The sequence below is a fragment of the Crotalus tigris genome, unplaced genomic scaffold, assembly GCF_016545835.1.
Source record: "Crotalus tigris isolate CLP2741 ecotype Arizona unplaced genomic scaffold, ASM1654583v1 scf7180000017989.1554031673:749699, whole genome shotgun sequence".
Lineage (NCBI taxonomy): Eukaryota > Metazoa > Chordata > Lepidosauria > Squamata > Viperidae > Crotalus > Crotalus tigris.
This window is the reverse complement of record NW_024096759.1, coordinates 723,515-748,385: the sequence shown is the minus strand read 5'-3', so window position 1 is coordinate 748,385 and position 24,871 is coordinate 723,515. Positions and strand designations below refer to the sequence as shown.

Sequence of the window (24,871 nt, the reverse complement as noted above, 5' to 3'; positions counted from 1 at the left end):
CTAATCTTTGCTTAGCCACAGTCACAGTTTGCTTAGCCACAGACTCTAGAACAGTGATGGCGAACCTTTTAGAGTGCCCCAAAACCGCCCCCCACCTGTCCCCGCTCCACCGTGCCCACTGGGCTACCCACCACCTCTACGGCCCACCACAGATCACTCAGGTAGCCCAGCAGTGTAATGGCGGCCACGCCCTCCACCTGTGTCCCACAGCAGCATCTGCATGCGATGGGGCTATCATGTCCTTGGCTGCACTGCTTCATGTTGGCCATGCCCAGGGGCGACTCTCCTCCAGGGGGCTGCTAGTGAGGAGGGGGCCGTGGGAGGAGGCAGGGTTGGGGCGACGCTGCATGTGCCCACAGAGAGGGCTCCGAGTGCCGCCTCTGGTACCCGTGCCATAGGTTCACCACCACTGCTCTAGAAACTAGAGTACGGAGAAGAGCAACAAAGATGATTAGGGGACTGGAGGCTAAAGCATATAAGGAACGGTTGCTGGAATTGAGTATGTCTAGTTTAATGAAGAGAAGGATGAGGGGGGACATGATAGCAGTCTTCCAGTATCTCAGGGGCTGCCACAAAGAAGAAGGAGTCAAGCTATTCTCCAAAGCACCTGAAGGCAGGACAAGAAGCAACAGATGGAAACTAATCAAGGAGAGAAGCGACCTAGAACTAAGGAGAAATTTCCTGAAAGTTAGAACAATCAACCAGTGGAACGACCTGCCTCCAGAAGCGGTGAATGCTCCAACACTGAAAGTTTTTAAGAAGAGACTGGACAGCCATTTGTCTGAAATAGTATAAAGTTTCCTGCCTGAGCAGGAGATTGGACTAGATGACCTCCAAGGTCCCTTCCAACTTTATTATTAATATTATTATTATAATAATAATGTCTCAATCCTAAAATCAGTCAAATAATAACTTTGCCCTGAGTTATTTTGTTGTGAATTTATAACTGAGGATAGAGGGCAAAGTGGAAAAGGCTGATTTCCCCCAGTTATTATTTGGATTCCCTCCCCGTTTTGGGCGAGATTTCTTTTAATGAAATAAACAACTATAAAGGGAGACCTTTGCCCACAGCCTCTCCTTCTATGTTTAATCACTAAAATCCGGCCAAGTTAGCAGAGCAGTCACAGGCAGTCTTTCCCCAACCGGGTGCCCACTAAATACAAATCTAAGAGGTGTAGTGTTACAGTTCCCATAATCCTCAACTCTTACGGCCATAAGGAGTTTCATGCTCTCCTGGTTTTGTCCTCAGATACCCCCTGAGCTGTGGTACAACTCCATCTAACCTGGATGGCAAAAACCCTGGTATTTACCGAAGTCGGGCGCGGTGTTCGTAGCCTTGACTCCGAACTAAAGTGTTGTAAACTCGGTTTACGGGAAATCAAGGCGGGCAGGGGGAAGACTAGGCTGAGCGAGAAAACCCCCGCGGACACCGCAACCAGCAATTTTAACCAACCAAGTTAAAGCAGCTTCTCCACGCGGCAAGTACGAACGTTGCGGGGACCAAGCGCGTGTCGCTCAGTTACGTGTGAATGCACGGGCAGGCACGCCTGTGGCCAAACTGCATTTCCCCCCCCCCTCTCCCAGGGGGTAAAATCCCTTCGATGTCAGCATTTTCATTTGACTCGCAGCAGTTTCGATCTCGATCGGTTAAAATAAAAGAAGGGAAAACTTCGATTTCCCCTCTTCCCCCCCCCCCCCCGGACTTGAAGCAACAGGAAAGACTCCGATTTGGCTACCTCAAGAAAGAGCCGGGGCCGGTTTTGACCAAGTTTGCGCAATCCTCCCTTTTCCCGCCAATCAATCCCCCCCCCTCCCGCTCGCGTAGTTTATTTTGTCAAGCGGGAAAGGCGGACCGAAAGCGGAGCGGCTTTTCGGTGGCTGGTTGGCAACGTTTGCGGTGGAATTTCCCTGCTTTTGCGGCTGCGGTGTGGAAAGCGGAGCGGCGATCGGGATTCCTCGGCGGCGCAACATGATCCCGGAGCTCTGTTGGCTCTCCAGCTTCGTGGCAGGTAGTGGGAGCGGGTGGCAGCGATCCAGCCCCCGGAGGGACGATTTGCGCGGGGAAGGAGTCAAAGCACCTCGCTCTGTTTCTCTCTCTCTCTAACCTGGTTCCAATGTTCGTTTGTTTTTCTGCCCGCTTTCGAATAATCCCAACTTGCGATTCGATTTTGTGACGCTTGCATTTGCTTTGGCGCTCTTTCGGACCACCCTTCTCCTCGCGTCCCCGTCGGTCTTTAACTCTTCTTCTTCCCGGTTTGGAATTCGAATCCTGTGCAGAATTCCCATGAAATCCTCTCCGCCTTTAGAACCTTTGCGTGACCCAAGCTAACCAAGGAGAGAACCAACTTAGAAGTAAGCAGAAATTTTCTGACTGTGGAAATGATTCATCAGTGGGAACGACTTGCCTCCAGAAGTTGTGGGTGCTTCAAGACTGAAGGTTTTTAAGAAGAGATTGGACAATCACTTGTCTGAAATGGCATAGGGCAGTGATGGCGAACCTTTTAGAGACCGAGTGCCCAAACCGCAACCCAAAACCCACTTATTTATCACTAAGTGCCAGGGGAGGGCAGGGAGGCGCCTCTGAGTATTGCCTCTGGCACGCAAAAACCAGGGGCACAAAAGCGGGCCACCGTGCTGCAAGGTGCAAAAACGGCTGCTGCCACGCCGTTGGGTGCAGATACAAGATGCTGCACCACGCAAGAACGGGGCAGAGTATGACGCAGCATACCCATTTGCAGCACGTGCGTGCTCGCGGTCCCGTGCCCGCATGCACACATGCACGCATGTAAAATGCTTCCCCCTCCCTTTTCTTCCAGTCCACTAATCGACAATGGTTGGTGACCTCTGCTCCACCACCTCTACTCGAGCTTGCTAGTTGGCCGCTTCACCTCCTTTGTGCTGGGCGGGGCTCCTGCTCTGGGCAGCGGTGGCAGCCTGATGGATCTGCTGCTGGCGGTGGCGCACGTGCCAAGAGAGAGGGCTCTGAGTGCCACCTCTGGCATGCGTGCCATAAGTTCGCTACCACTAGTATAGGGTCTTCTTGAACAAGGGGACTGGACTGGAAGACCTCCAAGATCCCTTCCAACTCTGTTATTCTCTTACTCCATTCCCCTGCCAAGATTTTGCTTTCTCTAGTTCTAGTTTTCTTTTCCTAGCCTTCTGCGCTGCGCTTAAGTGTCCTTGGATTCTGCCTGTTCTCTGTAGATCCCACCAGTTTAGTAGTGAGATTTACACCCAGGTGGAAGGGGAATTCTACAGGTAGTCCTTGATTTGTTTAATAACCATTCAAAGTTACAACAGCACTGAGAAAAGTGCTGAAGAAAAGTGACTTATGACCATTTTTCACCACTCACGGCCATTGCAACATCCCTGTGGTCATGTGATCAAAATTCAGATGCTTGGCAACTGGCATGTGCTTAAGACAGTTGCAGCATCCGACGGTCATGAGATCACCTTTCGCAACCTTCTGACAAGCAAAGCCAGGGGGCAAGCCAGATTCACTTCACAGCTGTGTTACTAACGTAACAACTGCAGTGATTCACTTAACAACCGAGACAAGAAAATGGGGCCTAAAATGGGGCAAAACTCACTTAGCAACTGTCTTGCTTACCAACCAAAATTTTGGGCACAGTATTGGTTATAGGTCGAGGACTACCCATAATGGGAAATAAACCAGCAAAGAAATTCACGCAGTTGAAAGCAAAGTTCTACAGAACTTGATGGGATCTGTTTCCCTACAGCAGAGGTCCCCGACCTTTTGGGCACCAGGGACCTGTTCCGTGAAGAGAGATTTTCCACGGACCGCAGGGGGTGTGGTTTCATGTACTACCTGCATCCTGCGGATGGGGCTTTGCTTGTTTGTGCGGACTGGTTTCTGGTATGCTGCGGACTGGTGCCGGTCCATGGACTGGGGTTGGGGACCCCCTGCCCTACAGGAGATCCAAGCTGAGTTTGCACATGACAAACTGAAACACAAAGGAAGCTACATTTTCACCAGTCTAAAGTCCAGCTGAAATGCTTACGGGATTTCCTCTTCGCTGACGATACTGCTGTTACTGCTCACTCTGCTGAACATCTTCAACAACTTATGGACTGTTTTAGTAAGGCCTGCCAAGACTTTGGTCTAACAATCAGCCTGAAAAAAACACAAGTCAGTGGGTCAGGATGTGGATCCATCTCCCTGTATTACAGTCTCTGCACAGGAACTGGAGGTTGTCCATGACTTTGTGTACCTCGGCTCAACTATCTCTGACACTCTCCCTTTAGATACTGAGCTAAATAAACATATTGGTAAAGCGGCCACCACATTTTCCAGACTTACAAAGAGAGTATAGCTTAGTAAGTTGACAGAACATACAAAGATCCAGGTATATAGAGCATGCGTCTTGAGCACACTCTTGTATTGCAGTGAGTCTTAGACTTTTCATGTACAGCAGGAGAGAAAGCTGAACACTTTTCATATGCTCTGTCTCCGACGTATTCTCGGCATCACCTGGCATGACAAAGTCCCAAATAGCGCGGTCCTGGAGTGTGCTGGAATCTCTAGCATGTATACACTATTGAAACAGTGATGTCTATGCTGGCTTGGGCATGTCGTGAGAATGGCTGACGGTCAGATTCCGAAAGATCTCCTGTATGGAGAACTAGTGCAGGGAAAGCGCCCCAGAAGGAGACCTAAGCTGTGATATAAGGATATCTGCAAGAGGGACCTAAAGGCCTTGGGAATGGACATTAACAGCTGGGAATCCTTGACCTCTGATCGTTCAGCCTGGAGGCTAAAGACACAGCGTGACCTTCTCTAATTCGAAGAGACACTTGTGCGGCAGGCTGAGGCAAAGAGGCAGTCCCAGAACCAGTGAAATCTAGGGACTGGACAGGTGACAGATTATATCTGCCCTCAGCGTGGAAGTGACTGCCACTCTTGAATTGGCCTTTTTAGCCACACCAGATGCTGCCTTAGGACCTCTTTCCAGAGCACGATACCATAATCTCTCGAGACTGAAGGATGGCAGTGATGATTGTGGGAACTTGGCCCGTGTAGTTCACTTGATTGATTTGGACCGTCATTGATGAAACATGCCAAGACTGTATGCATGGGAAAAACTGGGCTGGTGAGAGGGAAAATGCTATTGGAAAACTGCAACAGCTAAAGAAGGCAGGTTTAAGCTGGTTGAGGTACAGGCTGTAGATGAGGCAGAGACATCGTGAACAAATGACATTAAAAACCAGCTCTGGGGACAAGTTTGTGCTGCAGTGCCTGAGCCTCACAGTTTGCTTTTTAAATAGTAATTTTATTAAAAATAATAAGCAACAAATATAAACTTAAAGCAATCAAAGAACAACAGAAAAAAAAAATAGAAGATGAGAAAAAAATAGGAAGAAAATCAGAAGAAAAAAAATAGAAATATGATAAAGGAAAAGAAAAGAAGTGACCTTCCCCCTTCATTGCAGGTATAAACAGGTAACTGAACACAGGGCTTTCCAACCTTTTCACCCACTGTACCACTTTTAGGAGATGGCAATATCCGAGCACCACCAGTCGCTTAGCAAGGTGTCAAAAACTTGATGACCAAAAAAAAAAAAAAAAAAAAAAACCAGAAAAAAGTGATAAAATACAGGTAGTCCTCGACTTAAAACAGTTCCCTTAGTGACTGTTTGAAGTTACAATGGCATTGAAAAAAATGCCCCCCAAGCCATAGCCGAGCAAGACATCTGCCTGCCCACCCTGCGGCGCTCTTCCTCCTGTCCGAGGTTTTCATTGTGAGCATTTCTGTTGAGGATTGGCAGCAGGGGTGGGGTGTTTGGTTTTTATTCCCCCCCATCTGCTGGGTGGTTGCAGCAGGTTTTGGTCACTTCACATGACCCTGGGACACTGTGACCGTCATAAATATGAATCAGTTGCCAAGCATCTGAATGTAAATCACAAGACCCTGGAGATGCTGCAACATTCCAGCTGATCGGCGCTTCTTCTGGGCTCACCAGAAGCACCAGGATCAGCACCGAGCTCCAGCTGGAGCCTGGCGCTGATCCTGGCACTTCCACTGAGCCTTGACAGCCCCGAAGAAGTGCCGATCAGCTGGAAAGCAGCACTGATTCTGGCGCTTCCGCTGAGCCCTGACAGCCCTGCAGCTCCAGCCATCTCTCACTCAGGCTTGTGCGGTGCTGCCACCAGTTCAGCTCATTCCCCTCCCCCGCTACCACTTTTTCTAGGATGGTCGCGTACCACCTGCCAGGTGCCAATGTACCACAGGTGGTACCCATACCACTGGTTGAAAAGCCCTGACTTAACACATTCTCTTAAAATACAACAAATGATCACTTCTCAAATTCCATCTCTTATCTATAAAGAAATCCTTAAAAACTCGGTCATCTCAGTACCGATCGGCAAAATCTGCTGGAGATGCTGTCTTGCGGTCTCCTTGGAAGGAGTAGTTCTATGGAGCACTTGTGGGTGATTTCCAGTCCTTTCCTTGTCCAGAGAGGAATTACAAAGAGCCAATCTACTTGCCAGCTCTTCATTCCACTGGAGTCATAAAATCATAGAATCATAGGTCTGGAAGGGACCTTGGAGGACTTTCAGTATAAGATCTTTAGATTAAGTGGGTTGGGGGACGGGGAAGTGCTACTCAGATGTAAATAGAGCAGAGAATGCTTTAATTCAGCTCCCAGAATTCCTGAGCCAGCCATGCGGAGGGGAAAGGGAGAGGTTTCCAAGCTGAGCCATGCTGGCTCAGGAATTCTGGGAGTTGAAGTCCATGAATCATAAAAGAGCCAAGGTTGCCTACCCCTGCTTTAAGCCAATGTTTCTTAACCTTTTTTTTTCCTCTCAGGACCCCTTCCCATTTTTAAATATTATGGAGGACCCCCAAAAAGCTTTTGTTTGCATGAGTTACATTCATCAATATTGACTTGGTTAAAATTAATTTTTAATTATTTTTTGTGTTACGGTTACCATACCAGCATCACAAAGAAGAAGCATTAAAAAAATAAAATAAAAGAAGACAAGATAATTGTTGCGTCCTTGGCGGGAAAGCAGACACGAGAAGCAGCTGGAGTTCTCAGTTTCTTTTATTCAGCGTTCAGCTTACAGGAAGATGGCTTCAGCCTCGCCCAAAAGCCTCGCAGCCTCTTATATAGGCAACTCCCGGGTAAATGGGTTACTTTTCCCGCGCCAGCACCCGCGCATGCGCACGGCGCTGGCGACAGCCTGTCTGGTCCCGGGCAGCGTTGCACCTGCCCGGGACTGCCTGCAAACGCCCGAGCCGTTTGCAAAGGCTCGGGACATAACACCCCTTTCCCCCGGGCTAAAACTACTACCAACATACAACATTTATTTTATACGACATTTTGCTCCCCAATGTTCCCAATGTTTACTGGCTTTTGCTTTGCCAGCAATGTTATGTAGTCTTCTAGGTACTTGGGAGATTTCTTTGCTCTCTGTGACCTTCTTAGCTCTGGATGACTGGCATAAGTCCCCTGACTGGAGGGAGGCGTGAGCCTGTTCTCTCTATTGTGCCCTGGTGTCTTCCAAGGACTGTGCCCCGATGCCTGGCCTGCTTGCTTGCCCACCGGGCTCGTCAGGCCCGGGCTTCTGTTACTTTGTGACCTGGTTGACCTACCTAGCTGTAGACCCTCAGGCCCCTTGAAGTGATAGACGCTGCTGGGCGTCTCTGTAGAACCTCCTAGGTCAGTCCAAGACCTGTCAGGAGGCTGTCCATTCCCTGAACCCCATTCTGTGTTCGGGCTCGTGTGGGTTTGTACTTTCCAAAAATTAAGGTGTTCCCTGATTTGCTAGGGGTGTTGTGCGCGGACTGGTTCCTCGATAGCTCTGCGTATGTTTGGACCCCTGTAGGATTTGGGGGGTCGGTAAGGTCAGGCCAACTCTGGGGATTGTGTGCCAGCTCTCTTGCGGGGAATGATTTGTTGGGATGCTCCCGGGTATCCTCAGTGACTGGAGTGCTGTGTGATGTGTGTGGAAAGTGAGTATGCCCCCGGGGTGACTCCCTGGCTGGAGTAGGCGTGGATGCCTGGTAGTTAGGTAAGCTCATGGAATTCTTGTTCGGAGCTCTCGCGGAACCCTGGGATGGGCCGTTTGTGGCTCCCTCAGTGGAGATGGGCAGTAACTCTTGCCCTTCCCTTTGCTCCAAAGAGTCCCCCTCCCCCCCTGGAAAAGACCCAGGAGTCTCAGCAGAAAAGTCTCGCCTAGAGCGAAGTTGGTCGATGTGCCGACGCAGGACACGACCGTTGTCCAGGGCAACCTCGTAGGAGAGAGGACCTGTGATCCTGGACCCAGAAGCGGGGACCCATGTCTGACCAGGCCCGTTAATTGCGAGCCCAAAACGGGGAACCCACAAGAGTTGGTCTAGGGCCATAGGATGGAGGATAGAGGGAGGCAGTCTGTCCGTGATGCAACCGGCAAGTTAGTAGGTAAGTTGGCGCACACACGAAGTTCGCTGGGATTCCCCTGTAGAAGTGGACGGTTCTGTGGTGCGATAAGAAAGGAGAAAGTCAGCAAACGGTGGAGCCCAGTCCACGCAGGGGAGTCTCCTTCAAGGCGTCCTTGCGATGCGCACCATATGGTTCGCATACCGTTGGGGACGGGTGAAAAGGGCGCAGACGTGGCTGCCGAATCAGGCTCGCCGGTAAGAAAAAGTTGGAATTCGGAGGAAGTGAATTGAGGGCCGTTGTCAGACACAATGACATCTGGAAGCCCGTGTGCAGCAAAAATTCCCCTCAGTACCTGAATAGTCTTTGCAGTGGTGGTGGATGAGACAGGTACAACCTCAAGCCATTTTGAATGGCTGTCAACAAGGACCAAGAAGAACTGGCCTGAAAGGGCCCAGCGTAGTCAATGTGCACCCTAGACCATGGGGACTGTGTTTCCTCCCATCTATGCACAGGAGCTTGGGGCATCTCTGGGCGAGATCGTTGGCAGAGGTGGCATGCGTGCACCTTAGCCTCAATATCTTTATCTAAAGCAGGCCACCACAAGTGGCTTCGTGCAAGAGCCTTCATACGGACAATGCCAGGATGACCCTCGTGGAGGGATTCTAAGACCCTAGTCCTCATTGAGGTGGGAATGACAACTCTGTTTCCCCAAAGCAGACAACCCTGAGAAAGGGACAGTTCGTTTCTTTTGGACCAGAAACTCTGAAACTCAGGACTAGGGCAGTGCTCAGGCCACCCGGACAGGACCCAGGAGCGGACACGTGAAAGTGTGTGATCTGTACCCGTTTCAGCGGTAACATCCCTGGCACTAAGAGGGAGCTCGGGCAAGGCTTGGATTGATAGAATGTTGACAGCTGGCGCAGGGTCAGCTTCTATTACTGGCAGAGGCAATCTACTGAGGCCATCAGCATGGCCCATTTCTTTTCCAGGCTTGTGGAGTAAGGAAAAAAAATCATATGCAGACAAGAAAATAGACCACCTAAGCATTCTAGGGGAAATGATGTGGGGAGTCTGCTTACGTGTGGTAAACAGTCCCAGCAGAGGCTTATGGTCAGTGAAGACCGTGAAATGCCTGCCATATAGAAAATCGTGGAATTTTTTAATTCCAGCAACAACAGCCAGAGCCTCCCTGTCTATCTGAGCGTAGTTGCGCTCGGCAGAAGACAGTGTTCTGGAGTAGTATGCAATAGGAACCTGAGTTCCATCAGACCTGAGGTGACTCAGGACAGCTCCAACCCCGTAGGGGGACGCATCACAAGCGATGCACACAGGGAGAGACTCGTTGAAATGTGCAAGAACACTGTTAGAAGTGAGCAAGGCCTTGACTTCTTTAAAGCAAGCCTCATGTGCTTGTGACCACAGCCACACAGCTTGTTTGTCTAGTAGCCTGTGAAGAGGCTCAGCTACACTAGCTTTATGTGGAAGAAAGAATTGTAGAAATTCAGGAGGCCTAAGAAGGCCTGAAGTTCGGCCTTAGACTTTGGCCTGGGTGCTTCTAAAATAGCAGTTAGTTTGGATTCAGCAGGATGAATCCCAGCAGCATCAATTTTGAATCCCAGAAATTCAGTAGAAGGCACCCCAATCTTGCATTTGTCTTTTCTGAGCTTGAGGCCTGATTTCCTGAATCTTAACAGGACAGCCCTAAGCCTTTCAGCTAGAATGTGTGTGGAGTCTCCTGCAATCAAGACATCGTCAAAGTAGGGGCAGACCCCTGGTATACCTCGTAGTGTGTTTTCCATTACGCTTTGGAAAATCCCAGGAGCGACATTTACTCCAAACTGTAGCCTTTTTACTTTAAAGGCTCCCCTGTGGGTCACAATGGTCTGAGCTATGGCAGCATCATCATCAACAGGCAGCTGTTGATATGCTTGAGCTAGGTCAAGCTTTGCAAAAACACGCCCCCCCTTGAGAGAGGCCAGGATGTGACTGACCACAGGAACAGGATAGGCATGTTGCTGCAATGCCTTATTGAGTGTGCATTTGTAATCAGCACAAATGCGAATGTCCCCATTTGCCTTTAGAGGCGTGACAATGGGGGTCTCCCACGGGCTGGAATCAACAGGTTCTAGGATTCCTTGTTGGATTAGTTTGTCTAGTTCAGTGTCAATCTTACTTTTTAAAGCAAAAGGGACCCTTCTTGCTTTAATCCTAATGGGAGTGACAGTGGGGTCTAGCTTTAAGGACACAGGTGGTCCTTTGAATGTGCCCAGCTGGGGGCTGAAAACATCTGCAAATTCTTTGCAGACTTCCTGTAGGTCGAGTGTTTGTAAGCTGTTGAGTCCTGTGACGTGTATCCCCAGGGCCTCAAACCAATCGAGTCCTATGAGACTCGTTCGTTCACCCCCTACTACTAATAAGTCTAGTGGACCTTCAAAACTCTTGTATTGCACGTTAAGGGTGGCCTCCCCCTTAACACACACTCTTGAGTTCTGAAAATCTGTTAATACAATATCAGAAGGCCTTAACTTGGCCTTAGACCCACTTCTGGAACAAATCTTCCTAAATGTATGCAATGAAATGATGGACAGGGCAGACCCTGTGTCTAGTTCCATAGATAATGGAACCCCTTGTAGCTTCACGTTGAGTGACAGCTTTTTCTTCATGGGCTTGTGTGTGCCTGTTCTACAGATGCTTCTTCGCGAAGCGCAAAACCCTACCCTATTCTGGCTGGGGAATCTGGTACCTTTCAGGCGTTCTTCTTGGGGTTGTGCCTTTCGTCGGCTCAGACACACAGCTGCAATGTGCCCTTGTTTGCCGCATGCCCGGCAGGTAGCGGAGCGGAACTTGCAGTCGGTTCTCCTGTGGCGACCTCCACAGCCGATGCACTTGAGCAGAGCCGAAGAGCTTCCCTTCTGGTTCTCTTCCTTCGCGGGGTGTAGACGGTCGACTTCCTCGTCCGGATCCTCCTCGGAGTTTCGTCGGACGTCTTCCTGGTGCACGGACGCACCCTCTGCACTGTTTCTGATCGGCCGCATGTTTTTGATGGCGCCGCCTGCTGCTTCTTCTGCGGTGACTTCCCTTAAGGCGTCTTGGAAGGATAATTCTTCCTTTGCAAAAAGTCTCTGTTGTAGCTCGCGATGCCTTAACCCGCACACGAATCGGTCCCTCAGTCGTTCCTCGAGGTCCTTGAACTCGCAGGGCTTGGCGGCCTTCCGTAGCGCGGCGATGTATTCCTTGGCTGTTTCACCGGACCGTTGATCCCTCTGCTCGAAGGTGTGGCGCCATGAGATAACGGACACCTTGGGGTGGAAGTGCTCTTTCAGCAGCTTCTTCAGGTCTGCGTAGCTTACAGACTCTACTGGAACAGGTGCTGCAAGGTTTTCTGCGATTTCGAAGGCGTCTTGGCCGCAAACGCAAAGCAGGGTGGCGGCCTTCAAGCTATCTTCCCTCACTTGGTTTGCCTTGAAGTAGTTCTCCATTCTGGATACGTAGGACTCCCACCGCTCTGGATGTGAGACGTCGAATTCCGAAAGCCTTCCGATTTTCGCCATCTTCGGATCTTCAGGAGACGGGTCTATCAGCCAGCCTACCCCCGAATGCGCACCGGATTGGCGGGCAGCTGCCGAGTCGACGCCGTTCCTCTTCCGCCGCTCAGGACTCCTTGGGTAAGCTTACACTTCTTCCTTTCCAGGTAGTGCAAGGCATCCCATCCTCGTCGCCAGTGTTGCGTCCTTGGCGGGAAAGCAGACACGAGAAGCAGCTGGAGTTCTCAGTTTCTTTTATTCAGCGTTCAGCTTACAGGAAGATGGCTTCAGCCTCGCCCAAACGCCTCGCAGCCTCTTATATAGGCAACTCCCGGGTAAAAGGGTTACTTTTCCCGCGCCAGCACCCGCGCATGCGCACGGCGCTGGCGACAGCCTGTCTGGTCCCGGGCAGCTTTGCACCTGCCCGGGACTGCCTGCAAACGCCCGAGCCGTTTGCAAAGGCTCGGGACATAACAATAATATTTAACAACTGGTAGTAGATAATCAGTGGGCAAAGTCAGCCTAGTTTTGCAGTCAGCATAACAACATTTAGCTACATTCAAAGAGACTACATCTATCTGATCTGATAACAATTGTAGATTAAAAAAAAGATTGGTGTTTCTCACGTGAGGTGCTATGAGATGGGTCCATGAGTCCTTAGAGAAAGGTACAGTATAGTAGGATGTGTGGAATAACTGAGCCAGCACCAGGCTTATGCCACAATTTCGTTGCGAGGATAAAAGTGTGCACTTTGGAGCAATACCAGGATACAAACATAGCCTTGCATATCTATGGTGTTGTTATCTCCATTTGCAGAAGTTTTTTTTACTTGCAGAGCAACATTTGATATTTCTTTACACAGGGTTTCATAATTCCACAATTTGTACACTTTCGATTTTGTTTTCCTGATCGTCTAGCCATTTCCGATCATTTTTTATTGTTTTGTTCACACCCTTTTTAATTTTTGCAGATCTGCCTTTTTCAGGGAAGGCAGGAAATAACATGTGAAGCAACTATGATATGTAAGCTAAAAAATGGAAGGGGAAAACACTTTGCATCGTCAGCAAATTAGGATTGAAATCAAATTGTTTGTGGTTTGGGTTGTTTTTTTAAAAAAATTTTGAAATCTCAGTTTGGAGGGCAGGGATTGATGAAGTTATTTTTCTGCCTGACATGGAGCAGCAGTGAGTCAAGCTATGTAATGTCCAAAAGCAAGCAGATTATTAAACATATGAAGAATGCAGGAATTGGGAGTGTCTAGTTTACTGAAAAGAAGGATTAGGGGCAACATGATAGTCTTCCAATATTTGAGGGGCTGCTCCAAAGAAGAGGGGGGCAACAGAGGGATAGAATCAAGATCACGCGAAGTATTAATACCACTCTTCAATGCCTTGGTAAGGCCACACTTGGAATACTGCATCCAGTTTTGGTCACCACGATGTAAAAAAGATGTTGAGACTCTAGAAAGAGTACAGAGAAGAGCAACAAAGATGATTAGGGGACTGGAGGCTAAAACATATAAGGAACGGTTGCGAGAATTAGGTATGTCTAGTTTAACGAAGAGAAGGACAAGGGGGGACATGATAGCAGTATTCCAATATCTCAGGGGCTGCCATAAAGAAGAGGGAATTAAGCTATTTTCCAAAGCACCTGAAGGCAGGACAAGAAGCAACGGGTGGAAACTAATCAAGGAGAGAAGCAACCTAGAACTAAGGAGAACCTTCCTGACAGTGAGAACAATTAATCAGTGGAACAGCCTGCCTCCAGAAGCAGTAAATGCTCCAACACTGGAAGTTTTTAAGAAGAGACTGGACAGCCATTTGTCCGAAATGGTGTAGGGTTTCCTGCCCGAGCAGGGGGTTGGACTAGATGACCTCCAAGGTCCCTTTCAACTTTACTACTACTATTATTATTATTATTATATTTTCCAAAGTACCAGAAGGCAGGATAAGAAACAATGGATGGAAACTAATTAAGGAGAAAAGCAACCTGGAATTAAGGAGAAACTTCCTAACAGTGAGGGCAATTAACCAGTGGGACGGCATTCCTTCAGAAGTTGTGGGTTCTCCATCACTGGAGGCTTTTAAGAAGAGACTGGACAGTCACTTGTCGGAAATGGTATAGACCAGTGGTGGCGAACCTATGCCAGAGGCGGCACTCAGAGCCCTCTCTGTGGGCACGCGTGCCGTCGCCCCAGTCCTAGGCCTTCAGCTGGGTTTTATAAAACCTTTTCGCTTTAGGCCTCTGCCGCCATGTGCAAAAAAAAAAAAAAAGTTCAATCAGTCAATTTCACTTTCTCACGGGAAAAAAGAAGATCTTGCAAAGTTGGAATTAATTGAACTTTTTAGTCCCACCCAGTCTGCCGTTATCGCAGTCACGCCCACCCAGTGGGCCACACCAATTGGCCACACCCAACCAATGGGGCAAACCCACCCGGCACTCGACGATGCATAAGTGGGTTTTGGGTTGCAGTTTGGGCACTCAGTCTCTAAACGATTCGCCATCACTGGTATAGACTCTTCTTGTTGAGCAGGGGGTTAGACTAGATCAGGGCTTTTCAACTGGTGGTACGAGTACCACCGGTGGTACTTTAGCACCTGGCAGGTGGTACGCGAACCCTGGCCAAGTGCAGCGGTGGAGGGAACGAGCTAAAGGTGCCACACAGACCTGGAGGAGATCAGCTGGAGTTGCAGGGCTTGGTGGATGCCCCAGGATCTGCGCACATGGCTGCATGCTGATTGGAGCTTCCGGTGCACCCGGAAGAGAAAAGGAGGAAGAGGAGGCGGAGAGAGGAGAAGCTATAAAAGGAGCAGGTTTTGCGGGAGAGGGAGAGGAAAAAAAACCACATGGAGAAAGAGAGAGAATTGTTAGCAAAGCGGTGAGGAGAGAGCGAGCGCGTGGTCTTTGCGTGCAAAGAGTGAGTGAAAGAGCAAGAGGCTTTTGCAAGCAAAGGGCGAATGAGAGAGCGAGAGCGAGGAGCTTTTGCAAGCAAAGGGTGAGTGAGTGAAAGCGAGTGAGGGGCTTTTGCAAGCAAAGGGTGAGAGAAGAAGGGAAAAGCGAGGGGGGGAAAGAAGAAGAAAAGGCATTGACTTCAGACTTCCTCGGTTGCAGTAGAAGGAAGCATTAACACTGAACACAAACTTTTTACTTTTCCATAATATTATAAACTAGCCATTTCTATAACAACAAATGAACCTAACCAGTAAAGCCCAAAATTCCCCCCCCCTTTTTTTTTAATCATCAAGTTTTGACATCTTGCTAAGCACTGGTGGTACTTGAATATAATAATAATAATGATAAAGTTGGAAGGGACCTTGGAGGTCATCGAGTCCAACCCCCTTCTCAGGCAGGAAACCCTAACCATTTTGGACAAATGGCTGTCCAGTTTCTTCTTAAAAACTTCCAGTGTTGGAGCATTCACCGCTTCTGGAGGCAGGTTGTTCCACTGATTAATTGTTCTGACTGTCAGGAAGTTTCTCCTTAGTTCTAGGTTGCTTCTCTCCTTGATTAGTTTCCATCCGTTGCTTCTTGTCCTGCCTTCAGGCACTTTGTCATGTCCTAAAAGTGTCATGTCCTAAAAGTGGCACAATCTGTGAAAAGGTTGAAAAGCTCTGGACTAGATGACCTCCAAGGTCCCTTCCAACTCTGTTATTCTATGAAGTGTCTGCACCTCCTTCCCCCCGAATGTTTGCAAAAGAGTCCATCTGTTTAATAAGACTATAATAATGATCTCTCAGAGCAGAAGTCTTCTTTTAGCAACTTTCTTGTTCCTTGCTTCCTCCCTCCCTCTCGACAATCTCATAAAAAGGTTTTATTTCATAACCAAAACCAATGAACTCTCAAGCTTCCTCCTTCCGTTATATATTCAAGATGGATAGTATTTAATATTTATTTATTATGTATATGTAGGGGGTGGGTCTATATATATGTTGTATGTAGTATGTTTAGGTGTGTGTCATGTATGTGTTTCACTTTGAGAGCGGACAACTAAATTTCATTTTTGATGTGTGCCGTTGTGCCCACAGTAAAATAAAGTGACAATAAAGCTTATCTTATCTTATCTTATCTTATCTTATCTTATCTTATCTTATCTTATCTTATCATCTATCTCATCTATCTCAGTGGTTCTTAACCTGGGCGATATTGCCCCCCAGGGGGCGATTTCATTTTTCAGGGGGGCGATGGAACGAAAAGAGGCGACGTGCGGGCGAAGGAACAAAAAGGGTGCGAAATGGGGGCGATGGAGCGAGAAGTTTTGGGGACACTTTTGAGACTTTCGTACAGTGAATGGCTGTATATCTGTCATACAAAAACATCAGATCGCTCGCTATTAGTGGATTGAATTGTGTTTTCAAATGTTCCTCCAGCTAGCTTCAGTACAGAACGCCATACATATGTAAATACGCATTGCTCATTTTCATGCGTGTTGTGCAGCAGCCTCTACCCATACGGTGGCGCGCCATTAGCCAGAATATGGGAGATATGGAGAAAAGACTGGAAATAAATTATTTGCATCGTTACGTCCTGATGAACAATTTTAAAGAAAACAAAAAAAGTGTTTGCATAAATTGAAGAATTATTTCCCATGTTGTGATTGAGAGGTTATGTTGGGGGAGGGGGGCGATGACAACTTCCTCATTGGCTCAAGGGGGCGATTCGTTCCAAAAGGTTAAGAACCACTGATCTATCTCATCCTATCCCATCCCATCTCATCTCATCTTATCTTGTCAAAGAGCAGAGGTGGCGCAGCAGTTAGAGTGCAGTACTGCAGGCCACTTTAGCTGACTGTGTTCAGCAGGTCAGCGGTTCAAATCTCACCGGCTCAAGGTTGACTCAGCCTTCCATCCTTCCGGGGTAGGTAAAATGAGGACCCAGATTGTTGGGGGCAATGTAAATATATATATACATTGCTTACTGGTGTACACCGCTTAGAGAGTGCTTGCACTTAAAGCGGTATATAAATCTCATAAATAATAAATAATAATAATCCCTATCATGTGCCTTGCAGCTATTGCCACCCAAAGTTTGGTCCTTGATGGAACACCATCCTGCCCAAGGGTATCGATCCAAGGTGGGGACATCTCTCTCTCCGATGGATATCGTCCAGGAAGCATCCTTACCTTTTCCTGCCCAGCTGGCACTTACCCATATCCCACACCCAGCCGGGTCTGCCAGTCGGATGGCAAATGGACACCCATGCACCATCCTAATGGAAAACCCACCAAAGTGGCACGTTGCAGAGGTAGGTGTTAGGCTACCATTTATACATCATGTTAACAAATTATAACTATGGGTAGTCCTCCACTTGTAACTGAGCTCCAAATTTCTGCTGCTAAGCAAAGCGAGACAAGTTGTTAAGTGAGTTTCCCCTCCCCCCCATTTTGTGACCTTTCTCGCCCCAGTTGTTACGTGAATCACTGCAGTGGCTAAGTTAATAACATGGTTGTTAAGTGAATCTAGTTTCTCCTTGGAGTTTGCTTGTCAGAAGGTCGCAAGAGGGGATCACGTGACCCCGGGGACACTGCAACCGTCATAAATACGAAGCAGTTGCCAAGCGTTCTAATGTAAACCGTGTGACCAGGGGGATGCTGCAACGGTCGTAATTGTGAAAAATGGCCGTAAGTCACTTTTTTCCCCAGTACCGCTGTTACTCCGAATGGTCCCTAAATGAAGGGTTGGAAATTGAGGACTATCTAGAGCAGGGGGTCTTCAAACGTGGCTGCTTTAAGACTTGTGGACTTCAACTCCCAGAATTCCTCAGCCAGCATGGCTGGCTGAGGAATTCTGGGAGTTGAGGTCCACAAGTCTTAAAGGTGCTATGTTTGGAGACCCCTGATCTAGAGGCTCCGTAGTTTATTCAGTGGTTCCTACTCTGGGTGGTGGAGTATGTTTGTTTTTGATAAGCCAGAATGTTTATCGTTGAATGCTGGTCTGTTTGTGTTAATGGTTATCGGCCAAGGTCTGTATAACATGTTCATTCTGTATCAATTTAAAACCATCATGTTTCTTACCCATTAGCATTTTTGTTTCTTTTTCCTCTTATTAGAGCTTATTTATGCTTATGCAGTGATAGGCATTGCCTAGTCATTACATCCGCTGGTGCCAATATCGAAAGTCCAAAAGAGAATAAAAATAAAACTGCACAAACTTCACATTTTATTTTCCCCCCTTCAAAATATTTGGAAAGGGAAGGGCAGTGAGCCCTTTGCAAACAACGGGGCATGTAGAGTTCTGCTCAATGGAGACAATTCAACATAATTTTGCAATAGTTTCTTTAAAAATTAGCAAAGATCTTAAAACCTACAATAATATTGATCCTCCAGGAGTTCCACATCAACTGAGTGACTTAATTGGCTCTTCCCATCTTTAAGCAGTTTCTTGCCCCCAGGTTTCCCAGCAGGATTTACTATAGGTAAATCCTCGATTTACAACAGTTCATTTTGTGACCGTCTGAAGTTAACAACGGCACTGAAAAAAAGTGACTTATCGATTTTCACTCTTAGGTACTAGCGCAGTGGTTCTCAACCTTCCTAATGCCGCGACCCTTTAATACAGTTCCTCATGTTGTGGTGACCCCCAACCCTAAGGGCTCTCCAAGCGTGCATCGACGCCGCCCACTCACCTGCCGCACCCGGGGCTCAGCATGCCTCGCCTGTCCTCGCCTCACTTCCGAAGATTGCCAGCCTGCCCGGCTCCAGCTGGCCGGGGAGGGGGGGGGGCAGGAAGGCCGCTCTGCCAGTTCCGCCCAGCCTGGTTGGAGAAGCGCCCAGGCGGGGAGAGAGAGAGAGAGCCAAGAGGGCGACAGCATCAGCAGAGCTTAGTTCAGCCTCCTCCACGGAAAGGGCCGCGAAGCAGTGCAGTCTCCCTTAGGAGATGCTCGACGGAAACGAATCCGGCGCTGCAACGGCCCCCAGCTCGAAGCCGTGCGGAGACGGATAGAGGAGCGTTGTCTCGGTTCCTAAGACCATCGGAAATATGTGTTTTCTGATGGTCTTAGGCGACCCCTGTGAAAGGGTCATTTGACCCCCAAAGGGGTCACGACCCACAGGTTGAGAACCGCTGTACTAGCAGGTGCAGCCTTCCCAGGATCACATGAGCAAAATTCAGACGCTTGGCAACTGACTCATATTTATGACGGTTGCAGTGTCCCGAGGTCATGTGATCGCTTTTTGCAACCTTCTGACAAGCAAAGTTCAAGTCCTGCCAAATTCTGAGCTACTTCCTCCTCCTTTGCCCAAGAGCCTGTTTGGGTTAGTGGTGAAGGTGTTGGATTAGGTCAGTGTTTCTCAACCTTGACAATTTTAAGGCATGTGGACTTCAACTCCCAGAATTCCACAGCCAGCGTTGCTGGCTGTGGAATTCTGGGAGTTGAAGTCCACATGCCTTAAAATTGTCAAGGTTGAGAAACACTGGATTAGGTACAGGGAGATCCAGGTTCTAATCCCTTCTGAGTCACAGAAGCTCCCTGGGGAACTTGATGCCAGTGGGGATCTATCTGCCCACCCCACGTTAGAGGAACAAGTGCTATGGAGTCCCAAAGGTGCTTTTTCAAATGGCAACTTGGACTTTGATGTCCCTTGACGACGTTTCGCTTCTCATATCCAAGAAGCTTCTTCAGTTCTGATTCAGAACTGAAGAAAGCTTCTTGAACGAGAAGCGAAACGTCTTCAAGGAACAACGCAGTCCAAGTTGCCATTTGAAAAAGCACCTTTGGCACAAGCATGACTTGAATGACTGAGAATCACCAGAGACCGCTATGGAGAAAAGGCAAGATACAACTTACATTTGAAACATGTAGTTTCATTGTGCCATTTTCATTCTGAGCCTAAATTTTGGGTCTTCTAGTGCTGATCTCTTCTCTCTCTCTCTCTTTTGCAGACATACGCTGCCCGGGGCAGACAGACTTTGAAAATGGCTTTTTCGCCCCACGACGAACTTTCCACCCCATTGGTGACATCTTGAGTTTTCAGTGTTCTGATGGGTACCAGCTTCTTGGCTCATCCCAGCGATACTGCCAGCCCAACGGTATATGGAATGGGACCACTCCTGTTTGTGATGATGGAGGTAAATCTTTTTTTTTAATTAGTTTATAATATAAAATACAAAGCTACAAAAGAAAATACTGGGAAAGTAAGGGAAGGAGAAGGGCAGGGAAAAGCGTAAGGGAAGGGAAAAAAGAAAGAAAAGGCGTTGACTTCCGACTTCTCTGTGGTGCAGTAGAATAAGATAATAGCATCAAATCTCAACTTTTTACTTTTACGTAGTGATATCAACTAGCCATTTCTATAACAATAAACCCATGCAATTGGTAAAACCCAAAACCAACTTTTTATTATTTTTTTTCCACCTCAAGCACAAAGTCCAGAAGTGGCTTCCCAGTAGAAACAAAATTGTGTTTTTTTCTTTAATCAAAGCACTTGATTTAGCCAACTCCATCAATTTTTGCAGCCATTCATCCAGTAACTCCATCGTTTTGCAGCCATTCATGCATTGTGGGAATCAGTATCCTTCCATTTGTGGTCATAAAGTAGTCTTGCTGCTGTCAAAGTATACAGTATATAAGATCAATGTTCCATTCCCCTCCCATGTCTTTATCCATGAAACCCAAAAGAAAACTTTCTGGTTTTATCTTTATATTCACTTTGAGAATCTTCTGTATTCAGATGTGAATCTTATTCCAGTATTTCTTTGCTTTGTCATGATGGAGGTAAGGCTTTGTTGTTAGGCTTTCAATATGTCTACCTGTGATAGGTATCCTTTCCTGGCTGTGAAGATGACATCATCTCTAGCTCTAGTTTATCTCTTTGGGGGGGTTCATAGCAGGCTTTTGTGTACATTTTGGAAATACACTAAACAGCCTCCACCCTAAACATCTTAGTTGTTCAACTCAAACGAGATGAATGGCCTTCACCCCATTTTCTGGTAGCAGCATCCGTCCACACTTCACACAATACAGGTAGTCCTCGACTTACGATCACAACTGAGCCCAAATTGCTGTTGCTAAGTGAGACAGCAGTTTAAGTGCTTTTTGCTTCATTTTACGACCTTTCTTGCCACTGTTGTTAAGTGAATCACTGCAATTGTTAAGTTAGCAACATGTTTGTTAAGTGAATCTGGCTTGCCCATTGACTTTGCTTGTCAGAAGGTTGCAAGAGGTGATCATGTGACCCTGAGACCCTTCAACCGTCATAAATACAGGCCAGTTGCCAAGTGTCTGAATTTTGATCATGTGACCATTGGGATGATTGCAACAGTTGTAAGGGTGAAAAATTGTTCTGTCCCAGCCTACGTGAGTCCTTGTTAAGCTCATAAGGAGAAACCCCTTCTTCCAACAAGCAGGCTGGAACCACAGGAAAAAAAACAATCCCCTTTTATTATTCACAGAGTCAATGTCCAAAGGAAACAAAGGAAACAAACACAGAAATTCGATCCTCAACACGAACGGTTGCCTTTGACAACCAGCACCTCCCACACCTTCCCTTTTATTATGCAGCCAAGGTGTGGCTTCCTAATGCCTTCTCCTTTGCCTTTGGAGCCGCCCTATTGCATTCCTCTGTCCTACTCTCTTTTCTTGCCGGCATTTTCGTGCATCCTGGATATCTCCCAGCTGTGATTCCTCACTGTCCGACTCAGATTCCTAGCACAGCTGTGTCTCAGCCTGAGCGCGAGTAGAGGGGCCAGGCTCCTCATCAGACTGTAAGTTGGAGCTCCTCAGAGCCTTCCTCTGACTCTGATGTCACTCCAGGCACCTCCTCCTCCTCTGATTCCTCAGACTCAGCTGCCAGGTCCACTGGCTGGCGAGGAATCACAACAAAAATGTTCATGAGCCCCTTATTTCAGTGCCATTGTAACTTTTGAACGGTCAATAAATGAACTGTTATAAATTGAGGACTACCTGTGTACTCTGCTGTAAAAATGAAGAAGCATTTGGAAGCAGTATGAGAGTAGCCACGTATCTTCTCACATCATCTGCTACAGTCTCACCTCTGCAATTGGGTTGATGTTGTTGTCTTGTTTCCACAGTTGGGCACTGCCGCAGTCTTGCTGTGCCCCCGGGGGCGATTGCTACAGGGAAAGGCAACCGTCTTGGTGATCGGATCTCATTCCAGTGTCAGAATAACTTAGACTTGATTGGATCATCCCAACGGGTCTGCATGCTGGATGGCGAATGGTCTGATATGCAGCCAAGTTGTAGAGGTATGCATTTCAAGGACACCTCTTTTTCAGCGGGTTAGGTTAGATGGTCTCCAGTGTCACCACTTGTCCCTTAGCTTCTGCATCCTTTCTTTACATTCACTAGACACATCTCCTTTTCAATTAGGATGCATCTCCTCAGATAGAAGGTCCATACAGAGAGTGGTAAGGACAGCTGAGAAGATTATAGGAAGCCTGCTTCCCATTATTCAGGACACTGTTTATAAGCACTATGCGCTTAGAGCTCGAGGCATTGTTAGATACCTCTCATATCCACTTCACGGTCTGTTTCTGTTACTCCCCTCTGGAAGGAGGTTTAGAAGTATTTATAGCAGAACTACTAGATTCTGTAACAGCTTTATTCCCTATGCCATCTGTCTGGTAAACTCATGAGATTCGTTTTTCTCGCCATGTATATGTACGCGTCCAAACTAGACTGTATTGTTTCTCTGGATCCTATATGTGTGTATATGATCATATGCATAATTTTTTTGGGGTCATCTTTATGCAGTGTATATTGGAGGTGGCTACCCTTTGAGAGCTGTATGCAACAAAATCTCATTTTAATATATGCTGATTAGTGTATATCTAAAGTGACAATAAAGTTATTGTTCTGCTCTGTTCTGTTCTAAATTGCCCTTGCTTTTTTTTCACCTTTTTATGTTCCTTTTTATGTTGCATTGAGTAATAATTGTATAACCTTGGCAATTATTTGTTCATTCAAAGATAATATCTTTTTGAAAAAAAATGTTTTAAATAAGGATTATTTAAAGCAGTGGTTCTCAACCTTTTTAATGCCGCGACCCCCAACCGGTTGTAAGTCGAGGACTACTCAACCGGTCGTAAGTCGAGGACTACTCAACTGGTACAGCACCGTTTGCAGAATGGGACTTTTGGCGGGCTCAGCAGGGCAGAGACAGCCTGGACAATTCCTATTGGCTTTTGAAAGCCAATAGAATTAGACTCTATTCAAGAGAATCTATTCTATGGTCTTTCAAAAGCCAATAGAATAAAAGGGAGTAGCACAGCTAAGAAAAAGGGGAAAAAAATGGTGGACTGCGTTGTTTGGCGACCCCCGTGAAACAGTCGTTCGACCCCAAATGGGGTCCCGACCCACAGGTTGAGAACCACTGATTTAAAGAGCCATGGTGGCGCAGTGGTTGCAGGTTACTTTTGCTGACTGCTTGCTGCCTGCAATTCGGCAGTTTGAATCTCACCAGGCTCAAAGTTGACTCAGCCTTCCATCCTTCCGAGGTGGGTAAAATGAGGACCCAGATTGTTGACTCTGTAAACCGCTTAGAGAGGGCTGTAAAGCACTGTGAAGCGGTATATAAGTCTAAGTGCTATTGCTATAATAAGACTAAAAAAGATTAGTCCTTGACTAACAACTATTTGTTTAGTGACTGTTCAAAATTACAGAGGTACTGAAAAAAGTGACTTATGACCATTTTTCACACTTAACAACCGTTACAGCATCCCCATGATCACATGATCAAAATTCAGGTGCTTGGCAACTGGTTTATATTTACGACAGTTGTGGTGCCCCAGTGTCATGTGGTCACCTTTTGCGACCTTCCGACAAGCAAAATCAATGGGAAAGCCAGGTTCACTTAGCGCCTTACTAACTTAACAACTGCAGTGTTTCACTTAACAACTGTGGCAAGAAGGGTTGTAAAGTGGAGCAAAACTCACTTAACAACTGTCTCACTGAGCAACAGAAATAATGGACTGAACTGTGGACGTAAGTCAAGGACTACCTGTGAAACAAGCACAGAGCACTGTTGATGTGCCTTTTAAAAGAGGGAAATGAATAATCAGCTCTGTCTAGATCTGTATATGCTGTATTATTGGTAAATAAGGTTTGGAAACCCGCCCTTATTGACAAACGACTCCCTAACACAAAAAATGACACCAGACCCACACTCACAAAAACCACACAGGATGTCACCACCACACATCCACGCAAAAGCAAACCCAAAGCCACACCGATGATGAGGCACGACCACAAACCAGAAGCCAGACCACAGCTGCATCATTAGCCACTTTAAACCCCTCCAATCCATACATGAAGCAAACTGACACCCACCATGAAGATGAGGCACGACCACGAACGCGAAGCCAAAAATTAGAAATGCAGTTCACCATATATATATGGAGAATTTTTAAAAAATTACAATCATTTGGAGATATTTTGCTAACATGTTAATAAAACAAACCTGAATTAAGGGATTTTAAGACACTTTTGTTACCACGCTAACTACAGATAGTCCTTGACTTACAACCACACTTGAGCCCCAAACTTCTGTTGCTAAATGAGGCAATTGCTAGGTGAATTTTGCCCCATTTTACAACCTTTCTTGCCACAGTTGTTAAATCAATCACTGCAGTTAAGTTAGTGACAGGGTTGTTAAGTGAATCTGGCTTCCCCATTGACTTTGCCTGTCGGAAGTCACAAAATGTGATCATATGCTTCAGGAATACTGCAACAATCATATATATGAACCAGTTGCCAGGTGTCTGACTTTTGATCCCATGACTATGGGGATGGTGCAATGGTCGTAAGTATGAAAAACAGTCATAAGTCACTTTTTTCAGTGCCATTACAACTTCGAATGGTCACTAAATGAACTGCTGTAAGTCAAGGACTACCTGTATTCAGCCAATTCTTTTTTCTCTTGTTTTGAAATAACCTGTTAAATAAAGATGTATTTGTATTTCCAGTATTTGAGAATAGCAATATTGCAGGAGTTTAGTAAAAAAAAATG

At 47.0% G+C, this 24,871-nt stretch overlaps 1 protein-coding gene across 1 annotated transcript in view; it reads left to right on the top strand.

Annotated features, from left to right (window-relative positions):
* Positions 1–1,833: 1,833 nt before the first annotated feature.
* The window catches only part of LOC120309290 (complement C2-like), a 70,784-nt gene continuing 47,746 nt past the window's right edge, over positions 1,834–24,871 (top strand). The window contains exons 1-4 of the mRNA XM_039346371.1: positions 1,834–2,009; positions 16,921–17,154; positions 19,791–19,976; positions 21,936–22,109. Coding sequence (XP_039202305.1) covers positions 1,970–2,009; positions 16,921–17,154; positions 19,791–19,976; positions 21,936–22,109 — 634 coding nt within the window. The 5' untranslated portion in view covers positions 1,834–1,969. The remainder of the gene's footprint in view (positions 2,010–16,920; positions 17,155–19,790; positions 19,977–21,935; positions 22,110–24,871) is intronic.